Source organism: Cyanistes caeruleus, chromosome 10 (assembly GCF_971803275.1).
Source record: "Cyanistes caeruleus chromosome 10, bCyaCae1.hap1.1, whole genome shotgun sequence".
Classification (NCBI taxonomy): domain Eukaryota; kingdom Metazoa; phylum Chordata; class Aves; order Passeriformes; family Paridae; genus Cyanistes; species Cyanistes caeruleus.
The window spans coordinates 3,001,264-3,019,489 of NC_141710.1; the positions used below are offsets into that span (position 1 = coordinate 3,001,264).

General features: G+C 38.5%; 1 protein-coding gene across 10 annotated transcripts in view; it reads right to left on the reverse strand.

Annotated features, from left to right (window-relative positions):
* PIK3CB (phosphatidylinositol-4,5-bisphosphate 3-kinase catalytic subunit beta) overlaps window positions 1-18,226 on the reverse strand; it is an 88,235-nt gene that overhangs the window by 20,386 nt on the left and 49,623 nt on the right. For all 10 annotated transcript variants that reach the window (XM_086844802.1, XM_086844799.1, XM_086844801.1 and 7 more), the window contains 11 exons: window positions 15,918-16,100; window positions 14,675-14,900; window positions 11,809-12,032; window positions 8,959-9,141; window positions 8,569-8,739; window positions 8,029-8,106; window positions 5,278-5,529; window positions 4,856-4,952; window positions 3,924-4,054; window positions 992-1,045; window positions 121-309 (listed from right to left, as the gene is read on the reverse strand). In XM_086844802.1, the coding sequence (XP_086700928.1) occupies window positions 121-309; window positions 992-1,045; window positions 3,924-4,054; window positions 4,856-4,952; window positions 5,278-5,529; window positions 8,029-8,106; window positions 8,569-8,739; window positions 8,959-9,141; window positions 11,809-12,032; window positions 14,675-14,900; window positions 15,918-16,070 (1,758 nt within the window). In that variant the 5' untranslated portion in view covers window positions 16,071-16,100. The remainder of the gene's footprint in view (window positions 1-120; window positions 310-991; window positions 1,046-3,923; window positions 4,055-4,855; window positions 4,953-5,277; window positions 5,530-8,028; window positions 8,107-8,568; window positions 8,740-8,958; window positions 9,142-11,808; window positions 12,033-14,674; window positions 14,901-15,917; window positions 16,101-18,226) is intronic.

The following is an 18,226-nucleotide window of genomic DNA, read 5'->3' on the forward strand; positions in this document are numbered from 1 at the left end:
CACTGAACTCCAGCTTGCACAACAGCACCATTTCAAACTGGCTCCATTTGGGAAAGAAATCCTGTTTATTGATGGTTTAACTGAAGCTTTTCCCCCCATCATTGTTGTGTTTTCCCTTACCTGAGCAACATCTTCAAGTTTGTTCCACTTTAAAGAGAGCAGCAGTTTTGGCAACGATTGTGGGAAATTTTCACGACAGTCATATCGCAAAGTCCAAATGAGATCCATTTCATTTTCACAAAGCTGAGATAAAGGATCTCTTTCCATTATATCTTTTAGCACAACATAAAACTTCTTACCACCTCGACCCTAGAAAAGGAGAGATGTAGAATGTGATAAAAATTCAGTAAGATTCTGGTATGGTAGCTCAAATACCAGCAATCCTATAGCAGAAAGAACATCAGATAAAAACTCATGAAACACAGGGAAATGGCCACTGTGCCTTTCTTTCAGCTTCCTTACTGCAGGCACTGTAAGTAACAGATTCTAAATCCAGTGTGCAGAACTTTCTGAAACAATAACTCAGCTTTGGAGTTAAGGACACTAGATGGCAATATTTCTGTTTTCCAACTCCAACACGGAGCACTCTCATTTAGGACGAATATAGTCTCTTCTTCTACTTTTCAAATGATCAAATTTAGATACATGAATAACTATTTCTTTTCATTAGAAACAAAAAAAAACAACAAACTTTTGCAACAATCAAAAGAAAACAAAGTTGCCAAGTAGAGAGACACTTATTTTGGTCTTTTAATCCTAAATTGTTTTCCAGCTCTAACATAAATTTTAACTCACAGTCCAAAGTATATGAGAAAAAGCAGTTATATATCTGAGTTTTAAAGCAGTTCATCAAAGTGAATTATGTCAGAAAAGAGAGCCACTAGAATTTCTATTTGAGCAGTTGACTCATTTATTTCTAGATCGATGCAGAAGATAAGAACTGAAAAAACCCAGAAAATTAATTTTAAAATAGTCTTTAGATGATGCTCACCGCCATTGCAGCATTGTCACTGTTTCTTGCAATCTCAGCTGCCTTTTCAAGTATCTGCAAGAAGTTGGTTTTAAATACATTAGATTTAACCCCAGATCTGACTGCATTGCTAGAACAAGCACTACAGAAATGAAGCAGATAAGGAAATGTTGCTGTCTTTTAGGCAGTTTTGTATCTCCAGCAGTATAACATGGATTTGTGTGCAGTGTCCCTTTTCTCATCTGCACTGGGGAGATCAGGAACAGCAGTGCTCATGATGATCTCAATTATTTCCTTTTTCACCACTCCTGAGCTAAATTAAACAACCTTACTGATGACATCTTGCTTTCTGTTTCTGCGTTTCCTCCTATTTTTCAGCTCAACAAACTAACTCCTCAAATCTGAGTTATCCTTTGCTTTCTTACCTCTACTGGTGCAGTTTCCAAGGGCACTCTTTTCATGCCCATGGAACCATATGCTTCTAGCCCTCAATCCCAGTAAGAATCCACAAGCCCAGTCCTTTCACCATGCTCTCAGACTGCCCATATGATCCCAATCAGTACATCCAGGTACTTCTCTTGATCTTGGATCTCCCCTCCTATTTTGTTTTGGTTTTGTTTTTTTTTTTAATTTCCTTTTGAACATTTTATTTGGTTTTTGAAGTTCAACCCATAATGGAGAATTAAGTCTAGAAGTAAATGCAGTTATTCAAAGTGCATTCTGCACTTTACTGCAACCAAGCCAGGTGTTACAATGAAGAACTGGCCCAGTATGTCTATCCACAGCTGCTTTGAGGAACAAATCATAAAATAAAATCTCAATAAAGAGAAAAGTCTAAGGAACTCCAGCATCTCCTTGCTCTGAGAGCTCTGCCTCTCCTATGACCCAGGAATACAACAGCATCCCCAGGTCCAGCAAGACTTGTGTTGTTTTCACTCAGACAACACGAGAAACAACAAAAGATTGCAATAATCAGAGTATAAATACCCAGCAGCTAAAATCCTTAGAAAGGCATCCTAACCTGTTTTATTTCTTTTCTCTGTATGAAACTCTCATTAATATCATGGATTACATCTGCTACTTGGCTACAAAGCTTATTTACATACTCTGTGTGAAAACATGCATAAACAAAACCACAGTGTCCTAATTCTATGCTTGATTCTTGCCTCCCAGTGCTTTGCAGAGTTACTCTGTTTGCAAACAAACTTTCAAAGTCTTTGCAAGTCCGGCTTTGTTTGAGTGAACCCTGAGCCCCACAGTGTGCCTGCAGCACTGGCCATGGACCAGCCCCACACATGGCTCCTGTCTCAGACAAGTTTCTTATCCCTGGTCCAGGCACTTTTGCTCCCTCAGCATCAAACAGCTCCTCACTGTGCAAGCAGGTTGATGATATGATGGAAAAGATTGATCTATTTTTGCACATTATGTTTCCCCTAACAAAAATCTGGCATCTCATTTGTTGTTTTCTTGGCAGAAACAAGCAACAACACTGGGAAAATGAGAAGCAGCCATAGAGCAAGCAAGTCTCAGCTGGAGCATTGTGAGAGACAGATCCTCAGCTGATGTAATTCCAGCAGCTGCAACGTCACTCCTCATTCAACAGAACCTGCACCAAGAGAATCTTTAGGAGATTGAGTTGAATGTAGCTGAAAGCTACAAGGGATGAAGACCATTACACCTTAATGTCACTACACTTTGTCTAAGCCAATCAAATCTACTGGCTGCATTCAGCCCAGGGTTTTAACTTCCTGAGAACATGGTATTGCAGGGACAAAGAACAGAAACATCAGAGCCAGAACAAATATGTGATTACTAAAGATAAACACTTTTACTTAGCCCCTCTGTAATATGTATGTCATTTTTTTTCTTTAGAATTAAATACATGTAAGTGCAATGAGCAAAAAATTTAAAGCATTATAAATAAGGCAATACCAAAATTGGATAAAATATGTCCACTATGAAGTGTTAACTGGTCAGACACAAATAAGGCAGCAATTGGTCAGTTCTGGTTTAGCTCTTACTGCATTTCCAATGCTGTCTGAATAAAAGAAAAAGTACTGTGTTGACAAAGAGGGGGAAACACTATCAACCCAAACTGAAACAAAAGAAACCCTATCTTGTTACTTGATTTCATTTTTATGAACCTTAAATCTCAAGTCTGCCTTTGAACAAGATGATAAAACTTGGCAATTTCAGTCTTTTTGTCCATACCACTCAAAGGTGTAAAATCCTCCAAAAAAAAAAAAAAAAAAAAAAAGAAGCAATTTCTCTGGGTTGTTATTGACTTTCCCCAAACCAAAATTCAGATTAATGTGTATATGGGTTAAGCCTGACTTTTATAATGAATTACTAGCAGTCTGTTTTAAGACTTATTTCATTACTTGTTTCCAGGTCTTAGCTTTTTTAGCTAGTTTCTGAACAACTTTTCATCTATCCTTCACACTACAGGAATAGCCACACATATTCCAAATATTCTTATCTTCATCTGTAGAAAACTGCAGGGCCACTTCAGTGGATTCAGTCCCAGAGCAGACCTTCAGAAATCCCTTTGCACACAGTATTAAGAGTCCATTTATCCTTTAAAGGACTTGAGTTCATAGGGCAGTGTCCCAAAGAGTGGGTAACACACATTTGTACCAAGAAAGGACAAATCTTTATAGATCACAGGCAAGCACAGTTTGAAGGTTTCCAGAACAGAAGATAAATTTAGCTTTTTGTAAGATCATATTTCAGGAAAGTGATTTGCTTTTGACCTTCAAAAGACCATGTACAGACCACTTTTAAAAGTGCACATCTTCAAAATAGATGCTGAAGTTAAGCACATACCAAACTGCAGTATGGTGACTAAAAGGCAGGGAAAGGGGAATTCACTGGAAAGGGCAGAGTTGAAAGGAAAGAAGGAACAGCTGTTTCCACATAAGCATTCATGACTGCTCTTTAGGTCATCCCTTACCTTATCAAAGGGAGGGTAATTAATAGGCTGTTTTGAATATTCCTGAAATCTAATGTGCAAAGCTGTTGCATTCTCAGTGTAAGGGTTGGTCTGGACGGTTCCCATGGGATTCAACATTTCTTCAAGTTCGTCTGAAACACAAACAGAACAGTTAATATTACAGGCCAGGCATGCAGTAAGAAGTCATTTCCTTGTAAAATGGACAGAGCACGTTTTGCTGCACAACTCTTTCAGTGCAATGCTCTGTATTTCCAGCATAAACCACCTCCTGCATTCCCAAATGTTGGTTTATCACCCCATGAGAAACTGATTTCCTTAAATAAACATAATAGTCAGTGAAGCTGAGCTCTCCCTACACTGAAACAAATCCTAAGACATCTAAAGCTTCTGCAAAGCAGGAGACACCCTCTGGATCAAACAGAGCAGAGCTTCAGGCCAGCCAGGCTGGGACAGCATTCCTCAGGATGGGATCAAGAGTGACACAGAGGCTCCAGGCACTCTCACTGATTGATCTCAGTATCAGGGAGAAGACAAAATTCTACTTCACAGTTTTTGCTGATGCACATAATATCACTTGCATTATAACTGATCTATTTAATTTGGGGTGCATGGCACAGGAACCAAATGAAGCTTAAACTGCACCTCAAAAGCAAGTAACATCAGATATAAACATGCATTTATTTCATGTGGTTTTCCTTCCATAGCAAATGAAACTTTTAGAACACTAGCTCCAAGCAGGCTCTTGCTCTTCCTGTTTCCTGCTAAACAATACTTTCCTGAAAGAGATTAAAATGCTGTATATTTATCCACATAAAAATTACAAGTAATAAAGAGATTATTACAAGAGAACTGAACATGCATACAGTAAATCTTCTGCTATTGGATTCCACACTCTGCCACACAAAGTCCAAATCTGAAAAGCTGAGGTTTACCAGGAAATGATGACCAGCTGTGCAGTACCAGTTCTCCAATCCTCAAGTGTCCTTTATAATCAAACACCATGGTATTTACCCAGGCTACAGGATAATGCTGCCAAAGGAAAGAATTGTCACATGGAAATGAAGATGCCAGCAAATGCTACTACACAGAAAACACTGCAATATACATACAATTGAGAGGGTGACTTGGTTTTTTTTTTTCAAATGGTGATATCTTTCAGAAAAGTAATTAAACACTGAGAAGTATCAAAAGTTTTCATACCAAGATGTGCAATTCTTAATATATATGCTGTTTTAAATACCTTTTCTTTTAATTTTGCATTCTTGAGCACTAAAATGAGGACAAGGAAAGACTTCTGGATGCTCATTTTGATATAATTAGAAGGTCAATCAAGAAAAACAAATAAAATAATTACCACTTTTCCTGCTTTCCTAATGGTTTGGTATTTGGAAGGATTCATTGCCTTGGTAGACTTTTTAGTTTTCATCTTATCCATGACAGCATAAACAGCAAAGCAGAGCCTTGCCATCCTTGGCAGATCACAGACATTGATTTCAAACTCCAGCACTTCATTCCAAATGTGGTCACTTCTCCCAGATATTTCTGTGCTTACAATTGTTTTACAAAGGAGCTCTGTGCCATGGAAAAGACCAGCCCTAACATGAACCTGCCATAAAGAAATGAGAGATTTTAAGCTTGTCACAGAACCTACAGAATTCTGCATAGAATAATATACATATGAATTTCATCAAACAAACAACTAAGCAGAATGAAGAAGTTAAGACTAATTTTCTGAATACAAATTAAAATCTCCAAGCAGAAACAATTTGTGCTTCTAAGTGAGAAAGGTTTGGGTTTGTTTTTTTTTAGCTTAAGAAAAAACTCATTTTTTATTTAAACTATTTCCAAACAGTTTAGAGGGAACACTGCTGACCCTAACAGTAGGAGTCACCTGTAATAATAATAATGACAATGTATGTGATTTCCAGTTTTTTTTTGTCTTTAGTACCCAGAAACCAACAAAACCAGGTAGCTTGAACAATGAAAATAAGGATCAGGAAAGGAGAAGGACAACTAGAGAAAGAAGCTGAAGTTATAGCACTGAAATTAAATTCAGTTTCAGGTCAATGCTAAGATGCTTTCCTGTTCTTTCTTCATCTTTTTGTTTCATTTCTACATTTCTGTTCAATAACATATATACACAGAAAACTGCACAGTGAAATGAGCCAACTTCTTTTCAAGTGGCCTTCCAAAATACCAATGTGAAAAAGAGACACAGAGCAAGAAAAACCCATAAATGTAATCTTTTGGTCAACACCAAAAAAAAATTCTCAATGTTAAATGTGTGAAAGTGCTCTGATGATTCTCCTGAATCAACATTCTCCCTACATTCCCTTTGAACTATCATTTTATTGCTGAGCACTGCAAGGGAAAGAGAGAGATACTAAATTTGATAGTGGTTTTGAGTCAAAAAAGAATTCACCTCTTTGATTCTATGGCTTCTGATCCTGTTAATGTAAGGGACTGGATCCTGTCATGCCCCTTTTACAAATTAAATTACTGATGGGGTGACCAAAGAGCAAGACAAAAGAAGAGCAATTTCCAATGCCACGTGTTTGGAAAATGGGGTGTTGGACTGCTGGGTGAGGTCACTTGTGCCCCAGGTGGATGTCCCCAGCCCAGCTCACACTGCAGCAGTGCTACCCAGCTGACAGATGTTTTGTTCCCCGCTACAAACTCTGCATTTGTGAACCTTGGTGGTGGTTTCAGCAGAAATGGATGAATATTGGCTTATCCACGGCACAGTGGGGCTAAAGGAACAATGGCAGTGAATTAAACAGCCTTAGAATAGGACTGGAAAACAAATACATTCTCAATAGTGACAATTTTGTAACACTGTAGACAGACATGGCAGGGAAACATGCACAGGTTTGCAGGGTCATTGCATTCATTCTCATTCTGGGTTACCCACTGAACTTTTAATTTTCCGAGACTAAAAAAAAACATTCAAAACAAAGATTTAGATGTTGCCCACAGATACCAATACAAAAGAACTGCACATTTTTCCTGTTTCTTCTCAAGCTGAGAGAATATTTTGATTAGTTTTCCCCTAAAAGCATACTGAAATTAACCAAAAGTCACTTTTCTAAGCATGAAAAAAACACCTTAGAAACTCCTGATAGCTACGTTGCTTGCACAATCCAATGGCTCTTTTATCTTTTGTTTTAAAAACGTAAGGGTTTACTGAATAGAGTTAAGAAGATATTGGAATTAGCTAAATAATGATTTAGACAAAGAAGAGGGAAACAGCTGGTTTTGCAGCCATCCATTTCCACAATCACACTATCTCAGGTATTAAAAGGTAACCATGGCTCATTTATCTGTAATGTAAAACTTCTTTTTGGTGTTGACCAAAATGTAGGTCAACATTGTAAATTGCTAATTTACAAGGAGGCTGTAACAACAATTTTGAATGAAAAAAATGCACCAAGTATTCTGACTAAAGCATGAGAACAGCAAATATCAATGGTTAACCACAGGAGTGGCTACACAATTTACTGATTTCTAAACCAAATAAAGGAGTTTAATGCTGTTCTACCTCACAGGCAAGTGTTTTGCAAGGCATTGAGGTAGCTGTGCAATAAATTCCCATGTGTTAACAACCTGTGGTCTATACAGCAGTCAGTAACCCAGTCATGTATATTTTTACAGGAAATGATACTCCAGCTTTCTTTCTTTGTGTTCCTTATGTGTAGAAAATAAAAGACATATTGTATAAGAAGCACACAGTCCAAGTTTAGACATACAGAATATATTCAGGACTACAAAAATACCACTTTAAAGTCTTTAACATTTAATTTACTCGTGTCAGGTGTTTATGACAATCTATTTTAAATGAGTTCATTTCACACCACTATCAGCACTTTAGAGAAACCATGTTTTAAAAAAATCAAATACCAATGAACACTTATGCCATACTGCCACAATGATTGGCACATATCCAACTTCAGGCAATAAAAGAATATTTTAGCAATAAAGCCAGATTTTGACTAATGATATTGGGAATAAATAAAAATGAAATCTGTATGATTCTGAGTTCACTTAGCATTGAAAATCATTAAAATGATGAACAGGATGTCGTCTGATACCAGACACAATTACTTACTTTGGCATTTTCTTCTGTGTTTAGTTTATTACCCTTTAATAGAATAATCTTGAATGGGTTAGAAATATCCCACACACTCTGAGAAGAGAAACAAAGATACAAGTTCATTCTTCACCACTGTAACACTGAGACCTACTTTGTAAGCTAAGCATTTTAAGCAAAAAATATCAAATACAAACCAAAAAAATGCAGTGAAAAATATAAATTTAAAATCTTCAAAGATAAATTGGTTATCACAGCTACAAGAGTAGACAAAGTAAAAACTCAGCTGGAAGAGAGCTGGGGATGAGAACATATGTCGTGTACTACATCCTGACAATTCAAAATTGATCGTTCATTCTGAATAACTCCAGAGTGTGTAATAGAGCAAAGACCTGTCCAAATTTCTGTTTCTGTTTAAATCTCCCAAGCAACAGGAGGCTCTGAGTTGACCCAGGTGGGCTACACTGGGACACAGCAGTGACAGCACAAGTCCCAGGCACTGTGATTTATGTCCCCCAAGTTCCCTTTTGGTATCAGACGTTCTCCCTATGAACTCACAGTTGTTGCTCTTGTTTTTTTTGGTGGCAGAGGAAGAGGGAGATTGGAGGATTTTCGGTTTATGGCAGCTTCTATGGCAATCATCTCCTGCTCACACATCTTCTTTATGGTGCAGCACTCCACCAGTGTCAGCTGGGGAAGGGTCCTGCTCATCACACAGTTGCGGATATACTGAAAGTCCAGGGAAAACAGCTGTTAGCAGCCAGCAGAATAGTTCTACAGCAACCTCCAAACCAAAGAAACAAAGAATTCATCACATGTGTTTTACAACTGCAGAGGGCTGCAGACACCAGGAGGGAGATGCTGCTGTTCAGTAGTGGGATGGGAGGAAACACCTTTGGCCAAGGCAGCAGAGAAATGTTACATCAAGTTCCAAAAAATTCTGTGTACCTGGAACTGAATTAATGGGTGATCACCAAAGACATATTCCAGCCTTCCACTAACTTGCAGCACATAATCAGCAGGATCAACTTCCTCATCCTCTTTTCCATGGATAGTCAAACGTTTTCGGATTGCCAGTTCATTCAGCTTGATGGGATTCATGTTAGGAGACACCTGGAAACTAAATACATCCTAACAAAACACAAACAGAAATACTGAAGGTCGAAGTTGTCATAGGCAAACACACAAGGCTAAGATTTTAGCACACATAATAAAACAGGTAGAAATAATAACCCTTAAATCCAGACTGTTTTAACATTTAAAGCCTGATTATTATGACAATCAAAATAACAGACACCCTAAAAGCTGCTAGATGTTCATTCCAAAACTTTTTATATTATCAGAAGAACTTTTTAAAACATAGGCCTTTATTTGATTTAGCAGTGATTTAAACACTTCTAGAGCAATGTATTGTTGGAATGCTGAATGAGGGAGACAATAAATTACAATGCATTTCAAAGTATTTAGCAGTACTAGATGTGTTAATTTTTCATATTTCTGGCCAGTAGCAAGTTATCCTTTTTCTAAGTATCACTGAACTCACAAGCAAAAGCTTCAAGTAAGAAAGAAGAAGAAACAGTGAATGTGATTTATGTAGAAAACCATCACCACATTGGGAAGAAAGCAGAAAAGAGGAGTAGCAGCCAATACGTGCAGGACTCTGAACACAACGTGGAAAGACTGCATTTTTAAAGAATGTTTTTAATTAAAACCCTTTGAGGCTATTGACCTATTTCCAAAGGATCTCTAATTTTGATGTGCTCTAAAAATATTGAGGTAAGAAGTTACTCTCTTATGTAAATTAAAAAGAAGGTTTAAATTAATTTCAAGTTCCTACAGTACAAGATCTTCTGTGAAATCTTTTATCTCCATCTATCACATTATGATTTATACAGGTTTATTTGCAAAGGTTGATTCAGGAGATCCTGGGGTCTTGTTGTTTTATTTTTTTCAAGGTTTTTTTGGTTTGTTGTTTTTTTTTATTTACATGCCCAGTTCTGAAGATGTGAGCACCCTAAACTCAGATATTGACAAATGTGAAGTGTTGTCTGCTTAGAGTCTTTTGACTTGTGCTTTATTTATACAGACTGGTAAGAAGCCAAGCTGCCCAAATGGAACAAGCAAACTCCACACACTCACACTAAATTAATTCTGTGTTTTCTCAGTTTCTGCCTGGCTCACAACAGCTTCCCCCTTTCAGAAAGCTGCCACAGTGTGAAGGCTTTAATCTCCTGCCATAACTGCTAGTGATAGACAGGGAATAACACCTTTTCTTCCCAGGAAGCTGGTGCTCTCTGACAGCCTTGCTCCCCACATGACCTTAACAGACATGTCACAGAGATGGGGAGCAGTGTCTCCTGATCCAGAGACAACCACAGAGCCCTTACAGCTCACCCACACCTTCCAGACAAAAAGTACTTCAATATTTTCCTTCTCTCAATCTTGCAGCTGCAAGAGTTGACAGAACAGTCCCCACACCTTCCTCTTTAATTCTCCTGGGATGACTCCAGTGCTCAGTGCAAGTAATAAAGTCTGGAACAGAGTTTACTGCTCTAAAAAGCAGCTCAGATTTGAACTGTTAATAGCTCTGAAGGTCAGAGCTGGCAGCAGAAGCATTTGAAACATTTGAAATGTCAGCAGCCTATGCTATTATAGTGGCAGGCAAATACATTCTGCACCAGCAAGAACTTTTGCACTGCTTTTGTCCTGTCAGCATATGCATATAGATGTAGTATTTAATCAAGGGCTGAAGATAATCTCACTCCTGCACAACTACAGGCTCTCTGTTAAGCTGAAGAGGACTGGAAAAGGTTTTGTCATAAAACACTTTTGCATCCAACATCAGCTTGGGTTACTGCTGACCAAATTTAGCTTTTACCTCTACATTTAATGTTTCCAGGGGCAGATGTGTGTACCATTTTAAACCTTTTAAGTTTAAAAAGATAGTGCTAGAAGTAGTTCAGCTTTGCAACTAAAATCATCTGAATCATTAGAAAATCAGCCTCTTGCACCTAAGTCAAAATGGACATCAAATCTAGCCTGATGTATTTACACACCTGTAAGTTTTTATGGTTTCCAATGCTGATCATTCATGGTTACCAAAAAGAGCAGAGTGCAAAAAAGGGTAATGGATATAGTGGACTCAGGCAGAGTCATAGCAACATCATAAAAATTCACGATAAAACATTCCAGGTTTTCCTGGTAGAAAATGAAGGGGGATTTATTTTAAAGGTTTTGCTAGCCTTAACAAATAGCTAACTCTAAGTCTCAGTGTTTTGGTTTTCTATGTGCACTTCTAGTAAAAGGAATACCGATTCTTCTTTTTTTAAAAAAAATTATTTCTCAATCTAGTTAGCAGATCAACCCCAAAGATATTCAGTGAGTCACACACAGAGACAAGTGTGTTGAATATGGTGCCTCCCAATTACCAGCAATCTCTGATGAACTGAGTTTAAAACTTAATGTAAGTGAAGCAACACAGGAACAGTTGGCCAAAAAAACTCCTGACAACTTTGAATCACATTTCACATTTAAACAAACGTGTAGTAATATAGAAGATACAGGTTGTACATTTTATCTTTAGAAGCTGAACTGTAATTAGACTTTAGAAGTTCAATTAACCATAGGGTCACATTCTCACTTTCTTTCAAGAATCAAGGATCCTGGTGAAAGACTTTGCATTTTGAAGTAAACACTATAATGTAAGTGTTCTATTTCATTTATATGCATAAGCAATCCATTCTAATTCAGACCTGGATCAAGAACAGCTCATGAAACATGATGAACAACCATTCCTACCTGGCAGTTGTCAAAATGAACAGCCACTACAAGGTTCCCACTGTAGAGTTTATCTTGGAAGCTCTCTGGGATAACAGGCTCCTGCTCTGGTGGGTAAGTGTGCTTCAACCAGTCCATCCAGGAGAGACCCACAAGAGACTGAATCTTTTCTTCACTGATTCTCCTCATTTTAGCTCGGAAGTCATTCACTTCAGGATCTTGTAAGGCATCGAACTCATGGAGACCTGAAAGAATTCAAGGAAGCAAAAGGATACACACAGCTGTACAAATGCTGCCCATCCCATTTAAACTTCTATCAGCTTTAAGTTAAGGTGACACAGGTGGTTTCCTTCAGATATCCCATCCAAAATGGGTGCTCAGAGTTGAGCTGGATTCTACACTGTCCTGGACATCAGTGGACTTCCAAAGCTACTTGCACAACTCCCATGTAACCTGGCATGAGTGTTTATTTTAAACACCATGAACCACGTTCATGGGTTCATGATGTTTAACCATGAATTTTAGGCACTATGAACTGGAAAATCCAACCTTACCCTGAGTTCAAGATAGTTTGGAAAGTTTTAAGTCTCTCCTCACAAGAGAAAATATAAAAAAGCACAGTAAATGCAGAGCAGAACTGCTTGCAAGCTATGGGGTGTTTCTAATCACTAGAAAAATGACATCATCCTTTTTAATTTTGTTTAAAAGTGAAAAAAGAAAATCTTCTACTCAAGTCAAAATGACATGACTGAAATTTCTACCAATCCAAGACCAGTAAAGTTCCTTTTCTAAGACATGTAACTGAAGAATACACAGGGCAAGTCCTGTCTGACCAACTTGGTGGCTTTCTGTGATTGAATGACATCAGTGGACAAGGGGATGGCTGTGGATGTCACCTAGGTGAATTTCTGTAAGGCCTTGGACATGGGCCCCATAAAGGCCTTGTCTAAATTGGAAAGAGATGTGTTTGGTGGACTGCTGAGTGGGTGTGAAATTGGTTGGGCAGTCACATCCAGAGGGTCACGGTCAACATCTCAGAGTCCCAGTGGACACGAGTGACAAGCAGTGTCCCTCAGGGTGTGCTAGGACCAGTGCTCTTAAATAGCTTCTCTAATGACATTGACAGAGGGATTGAGGGCACCCTCAACAGAGCTGGAGATGGCACCAAGCTGGGCAGCGTGGTGACATACCTGAAGGACGGGATGACAGCCAGAGGAACCTGGACAAGCACAAGTAGTGGGCACATGGGAATCCCACTGAGGTTCAACAAGACCAAATGCACCTGGCTCATGGCAACCCCCGGTATCAACAGGGGCTGGGGGATCAGCCCTGCCCAGGAGGATTTGGGGGTGCTGGTGGATGAACTGGACATGACCTGGCCATGAGCACTCGGAGCCCAGAAAGCCAAACATGTCCTAGGCTGCATCACAAGCACTGAGGGCAGGTGGGCAGGGGAGGGGATTCTGCCCCTCTCTTCTGCTCTGCTGAGAGCCCATCTGCAGTGCTGCACTCAGCTCTGGGGCCCCCAGCATAGCGGGGACAGGGACCTCCTGGAGAGAATCCAGAGGAGGCCACAAAGAGGCTCAGAGGGCTGGAGCACCTCTGCAACAGAGATGGGCTGAGAGAGTCTGTAGAAAAGCAAGCTCTGGGGAGTTTTTAAATTAAAAGAGGGTAGGTTTAGATTAGATTTAAAGAAGAAATTTTTTACAAGGAGGGTGGTGAGGCACTGGTACCAGGTGCCCAGAGAGGTGGTGGATGCCCCATCCTGGACACAGTCAAGGTCAGTCACAGGGCCCTGAACAATCTGGTTCAGTTTAATGTATCCCTGCCCACAGCAGGGGGGTGGAATGAGAGGACCTTTAAAAGGTTCCTTTCAACCCAAACCAGCCCATGTTCCTATGATACAATGGAAAGCTGTGATTTTTGGTACTTCAGGACATGTAGGGCCTTCAAGTGTCTTTATCTTCACTCATGAACTTTGAAGGACATTGTCCAAATCACACAAAGTACCAAGCACATTTTGAGTAAAAAGCACTAAGTTTAGAAGCTCAGACAGGAACACATTTTTTTCCCTGCTAAGGTACAGAATAGGGGCTGCATAAGGCAGGGTCTCACACAGCTCTGATATTCAAATATTCAATCACAGAATGTGAATCTCTCCAAATCCATCAGGATCTGTCTGAATGGTTAAACTGACCAACTGTTCCCATTGTCAGCTCTAACAAATAGGCAGACAGTGTACTGCTGAAATCTAAACAAAACCTGCAGTCTTTATAAGAGACCTAACAATGGCTCATTGTTTTAAAACAAGAGGTATGACCTCATATGACCCTGTCAATCTTGATTGTATAACCAAGCAGAGTAGATTTAAAAGCTGAAAATTCTGAAATAACATTAAGAATAAGTTACTGTGAAACCTTTAAAAATAGCTTCTCATTGTTTGTTGAAAATCGGTGTCACAATTGAGAGGAAAACCAAGAATCATTGTTAACCAACCCAGACACCACGTATAATAAAATCATAATTTCTAATTCCTTCTGAGTATCCAATTTGCTGGTTATTTATTATAACACTGCTCAAGAATTATGCTGTTCTTCACTTAGTAATAATAATATATATTTCCTCCTCATCTACAAAATAAAACTTGTTCCTGATTGGTATAGTAATAACACTGAAATGCAACACAGAAAGTAGCTTTAAACAACTTTTATGTGCTTCATTTTGAGTATTTAAATTCTTTCCAACTATATCAGTATTTGTTTGACAAAGGGAAATACTGAATTTTTAATATATATTTTTTAAAAATCCACTCCTACTTACCCAATTAAGACCCTCACACACAAAAAAGTTTAACCTCATTTTTAAAAAAAAAATTAAATTAAATTACCTTTGCCTATAAGGACACCTATTTTGGAATCCAACTTTTCTCCTGGATCACAGTTCCTTGTCACTAGTTTAAGGACAGGAAGAAAGGGTCTAACATCACAAAGTCTCCGTGTTTCATCCTCTAATTCTTCATGCACAGCAGTCTGATTCACACATGAGAACATGTAAGAGTCAATCTCCATGAGGAGATGAAAGAGAGGGTAGGAATGTGCCTGCTTCCATAACAGCTGCAATGAAAACAAAGAAATAAATGAAAAAAGAGACAAAACAGAAAACAGGGTCATATCTTAAGGCCCTGAAGGCAACATTCATTTCAATTTATGTTCCCAAAAAATAGAAACATGTTTGCTAACTTGTTTATTTTTTATCACTATATATCATTATATGTTTACTTTGTCTCACTTTTAGTCTCTATCTTGAGCGATTTCCAGGACAGACCTCCCTAGTTAGCATCAGTATTTCTTTCCTTTGGAAAACAGCTAAATATCAACAGTACGAGGTTATGGCAAGTCAAGTTTCCATGTCCCACAAGCAGCAAAAAAACCAGACACGGTTCAAAACCCTTACTGCTGTCACTTACACGTTTGTTTTTAAATTCTTTATCACTTGAAATCACTTATTGTATTAGAAGTAGGTTAGTCTGTGCTGTAATTCATTCATTGGCTAATTGCTCAGTGACTTTTCCCAATGTCCTCACATGGCCATTATCTGATCAAAGGTCAGTAAATTGCTTTTTAGTATCTGTGGTCACTTCCTTACATTCTCTCCTTCCTTTCACTTGGACATTCCCTCACGCTTTAAGTGATGCCCCAATTTGTACAAAACCTTTAATAAGTAGCAGACACAGTTTTTAAAGCAATTATCTTTGGTGCCAGTCAACAGAAGCAGGAGCCCAATTTGTGACTTCTGCACTAAAAATCTAATCAGAGAAACGTTAGATCAGCAAACAATGGATTACCAACATCTTAGAAAAAGCTTTGAAGTATCAATACAGTATAACATAGAGCTATTAGAATAATCTCTGCTGAAGCAAGAAGTCACTTTCCAAACCTTGCCATCTGCCCAAACCCAGTGCTAACCCCCCACCCACACACTTCTTTATCAATCAATCTGCTGGGCACGTGCCTTCAGTACCTCATTTCCTCATTCTCTGTCAAAAATCATGACTTGATTTGCCAGAGGGTACATCAAAATCAGAACCAGGCCTCATTCCAAACATCAGTTAACTGCCCATTTGGTGTTACCTGTTTAATCTGAGATATGGTGGCATCTCGAGGGACGTCCAGGTTGATGTAGATTCCAGTGGGCAACAGGAAGTCCACAGATATTGAGCCATCAGCACCAATCTGTGAATCCACTGCCCAGATGTCAAGGCTGTCTGTCACGGCAGGAGGCATTATGGAATCTCAATATCATAACCACATGGCCTTAGGGGAAAAAAAACCTTAAAATTCAGTATATTTAACCTTCTATAATTAGACACACATTTTAAAGTCTTTGGAAGGTTTACATAAGCCTGCTTTGTGCAGCTCAGCTTACAACTCTGAGGTCTCAAATGCCAGTATTGCAAATACATAAGCATAGTTTTACTCATTAATGTTATTTAACAAAATAAAAGTATTTGCCTGGCAAAGCATTATTGTTGAGATGTTTATATCATTAAAACTAAGTAATAAGAGAAAAATCTAATTAGAGGTTAGCTGAAACAAAGTTAGAAATTCATTTCAAGCTGTCTTTAAAACTTTACCTGTGTAAAACACAATCAAACTAAACTTCTTGGATGAGGCAATATTTCATATGAAACCTCATGATCAGTTTCACTGTTTTATTTTTTTGCAAATTTCCTGTTAGTTGTTCATGAATGCAGCCAGTGACATTCAACTTGAAAATCTGTATCAACAGCAGGAAAAATTTCTTCAACTCTACTAGAAAGTGCCATTTTCCTCTACAGACACTTATCTCAATTTCACCCTTAGAGAAGGATCACTGAACTCCACCAACTGTGGGAACTGCATCCACGGCAGGGCAGGAGGAAACCCTGCCCATGATCTCCCCCAGCTCATTCCTCTGCCTTCCTGACTGCCTGTCCTTTGTATTTCAGCACATTTTCATTTACTCCTAATGCTACCACCAGTTTTTCTGACCTTCCAAGTCTTCTTTTGTGATTACCACTCTCTAAAGCTGAGTTTTCTCTTCAGCCATGGCTCACTGAATGATTTACCCTTCTCCTCATCCAGGCAATGCTCCTCAGCTGTCAAAGGGATGGGGAGCATTGGAAAACACTATTATAAAGCACTTCAATAGACAAGTTACCCCTACATCTTTTGAATTTCTGTTGGACAGCACAAGATGTGGGAAATCACCCTTTGTAACAGAAGATGGCAGAATATTCAACTCCACTTGCAGCTTTCCAATATTTCAATTAGTCCTTCCCCACAATGGATAATAGAGGATGCCAGCAGTACAAAAACCCACTTGCCAGTTCAAAGCTGCCTCAGGTATTTGACAACACACTCCATCCCACCTCTAAGTGCCATGTAAATACACTGAATAACAGGACCCAAATCATTCCAACACCTTCCCATCTGGTCTTAGCAAAGCTGTGAGGACCAGCACAAGCTGCAAAACATCATGTAACCACACCAATGCATGGATCACTCCATATTTTGTTTGTACTAGATAGAAATAAAGCAGAGTTTTCATTAACGCCGAACAAAAGACCTCTAAATTTCAGGAAGTCTAAGTACATAAGGAAAACCATTTTTTTCTCAACAGAAGCAATAATTAGGGAGCTCCTACCATCATCATCAAAGAATAGTTTTACCACCATCATGTCCACATTTTCCTCCAAAAAAGTCCACTACACTGAGCAGATTGAATTAAAGCAAAAATAATTGGAGGTTGTGATGTGGTAAAAACAACAAATCAGATAAGAAGGTATTTTATATGAACTACTACAGTCTACAAATCCATCCATTCATCATTGGATGTGTGAAGTTAAGCATGGTATGTGAGCTCTGAGCTGTCTAAAGGAAAGAAATAAAATGTTACCCCATCATTACACCCAGCACAGACTACATTATTGGAATAACACAGCATCTGCCCAAAAAACACACCCAGACAAAATGTGAAATTCCTCATTACCAATCAGTGTATTTTCCACAAGTTACTATTTTAATGGGATACTATTTGTTTTCCTCCATTCAATTACTTGTACTCATAAAATGCTGGCTGCAATTCTGTTGTAACTGAAATTAACAATCAGCAAAAAATAATAGTAATATACTTTTTCATATTTGGATACACGTATTTGCAGTTATTTTCTGTGGTCATGAGGGTAAAATAAAGAGGTATTTCCATTACAAAGCGTTACTTGGACAGGTACAGCAGTAAGGAAATCTGTTTTATATAGTTATTTTGTATATTGTTCATCCCTGCTTTAATTCAGCGTATCTTTTTTATTTTCATGTTCTTTCAGATGTTTTTCACAGTTGCAGTTGTTGAAACCACTTCAATGCATTAACAAGAGTTTAAAATGTTCAAAGAAACAAGA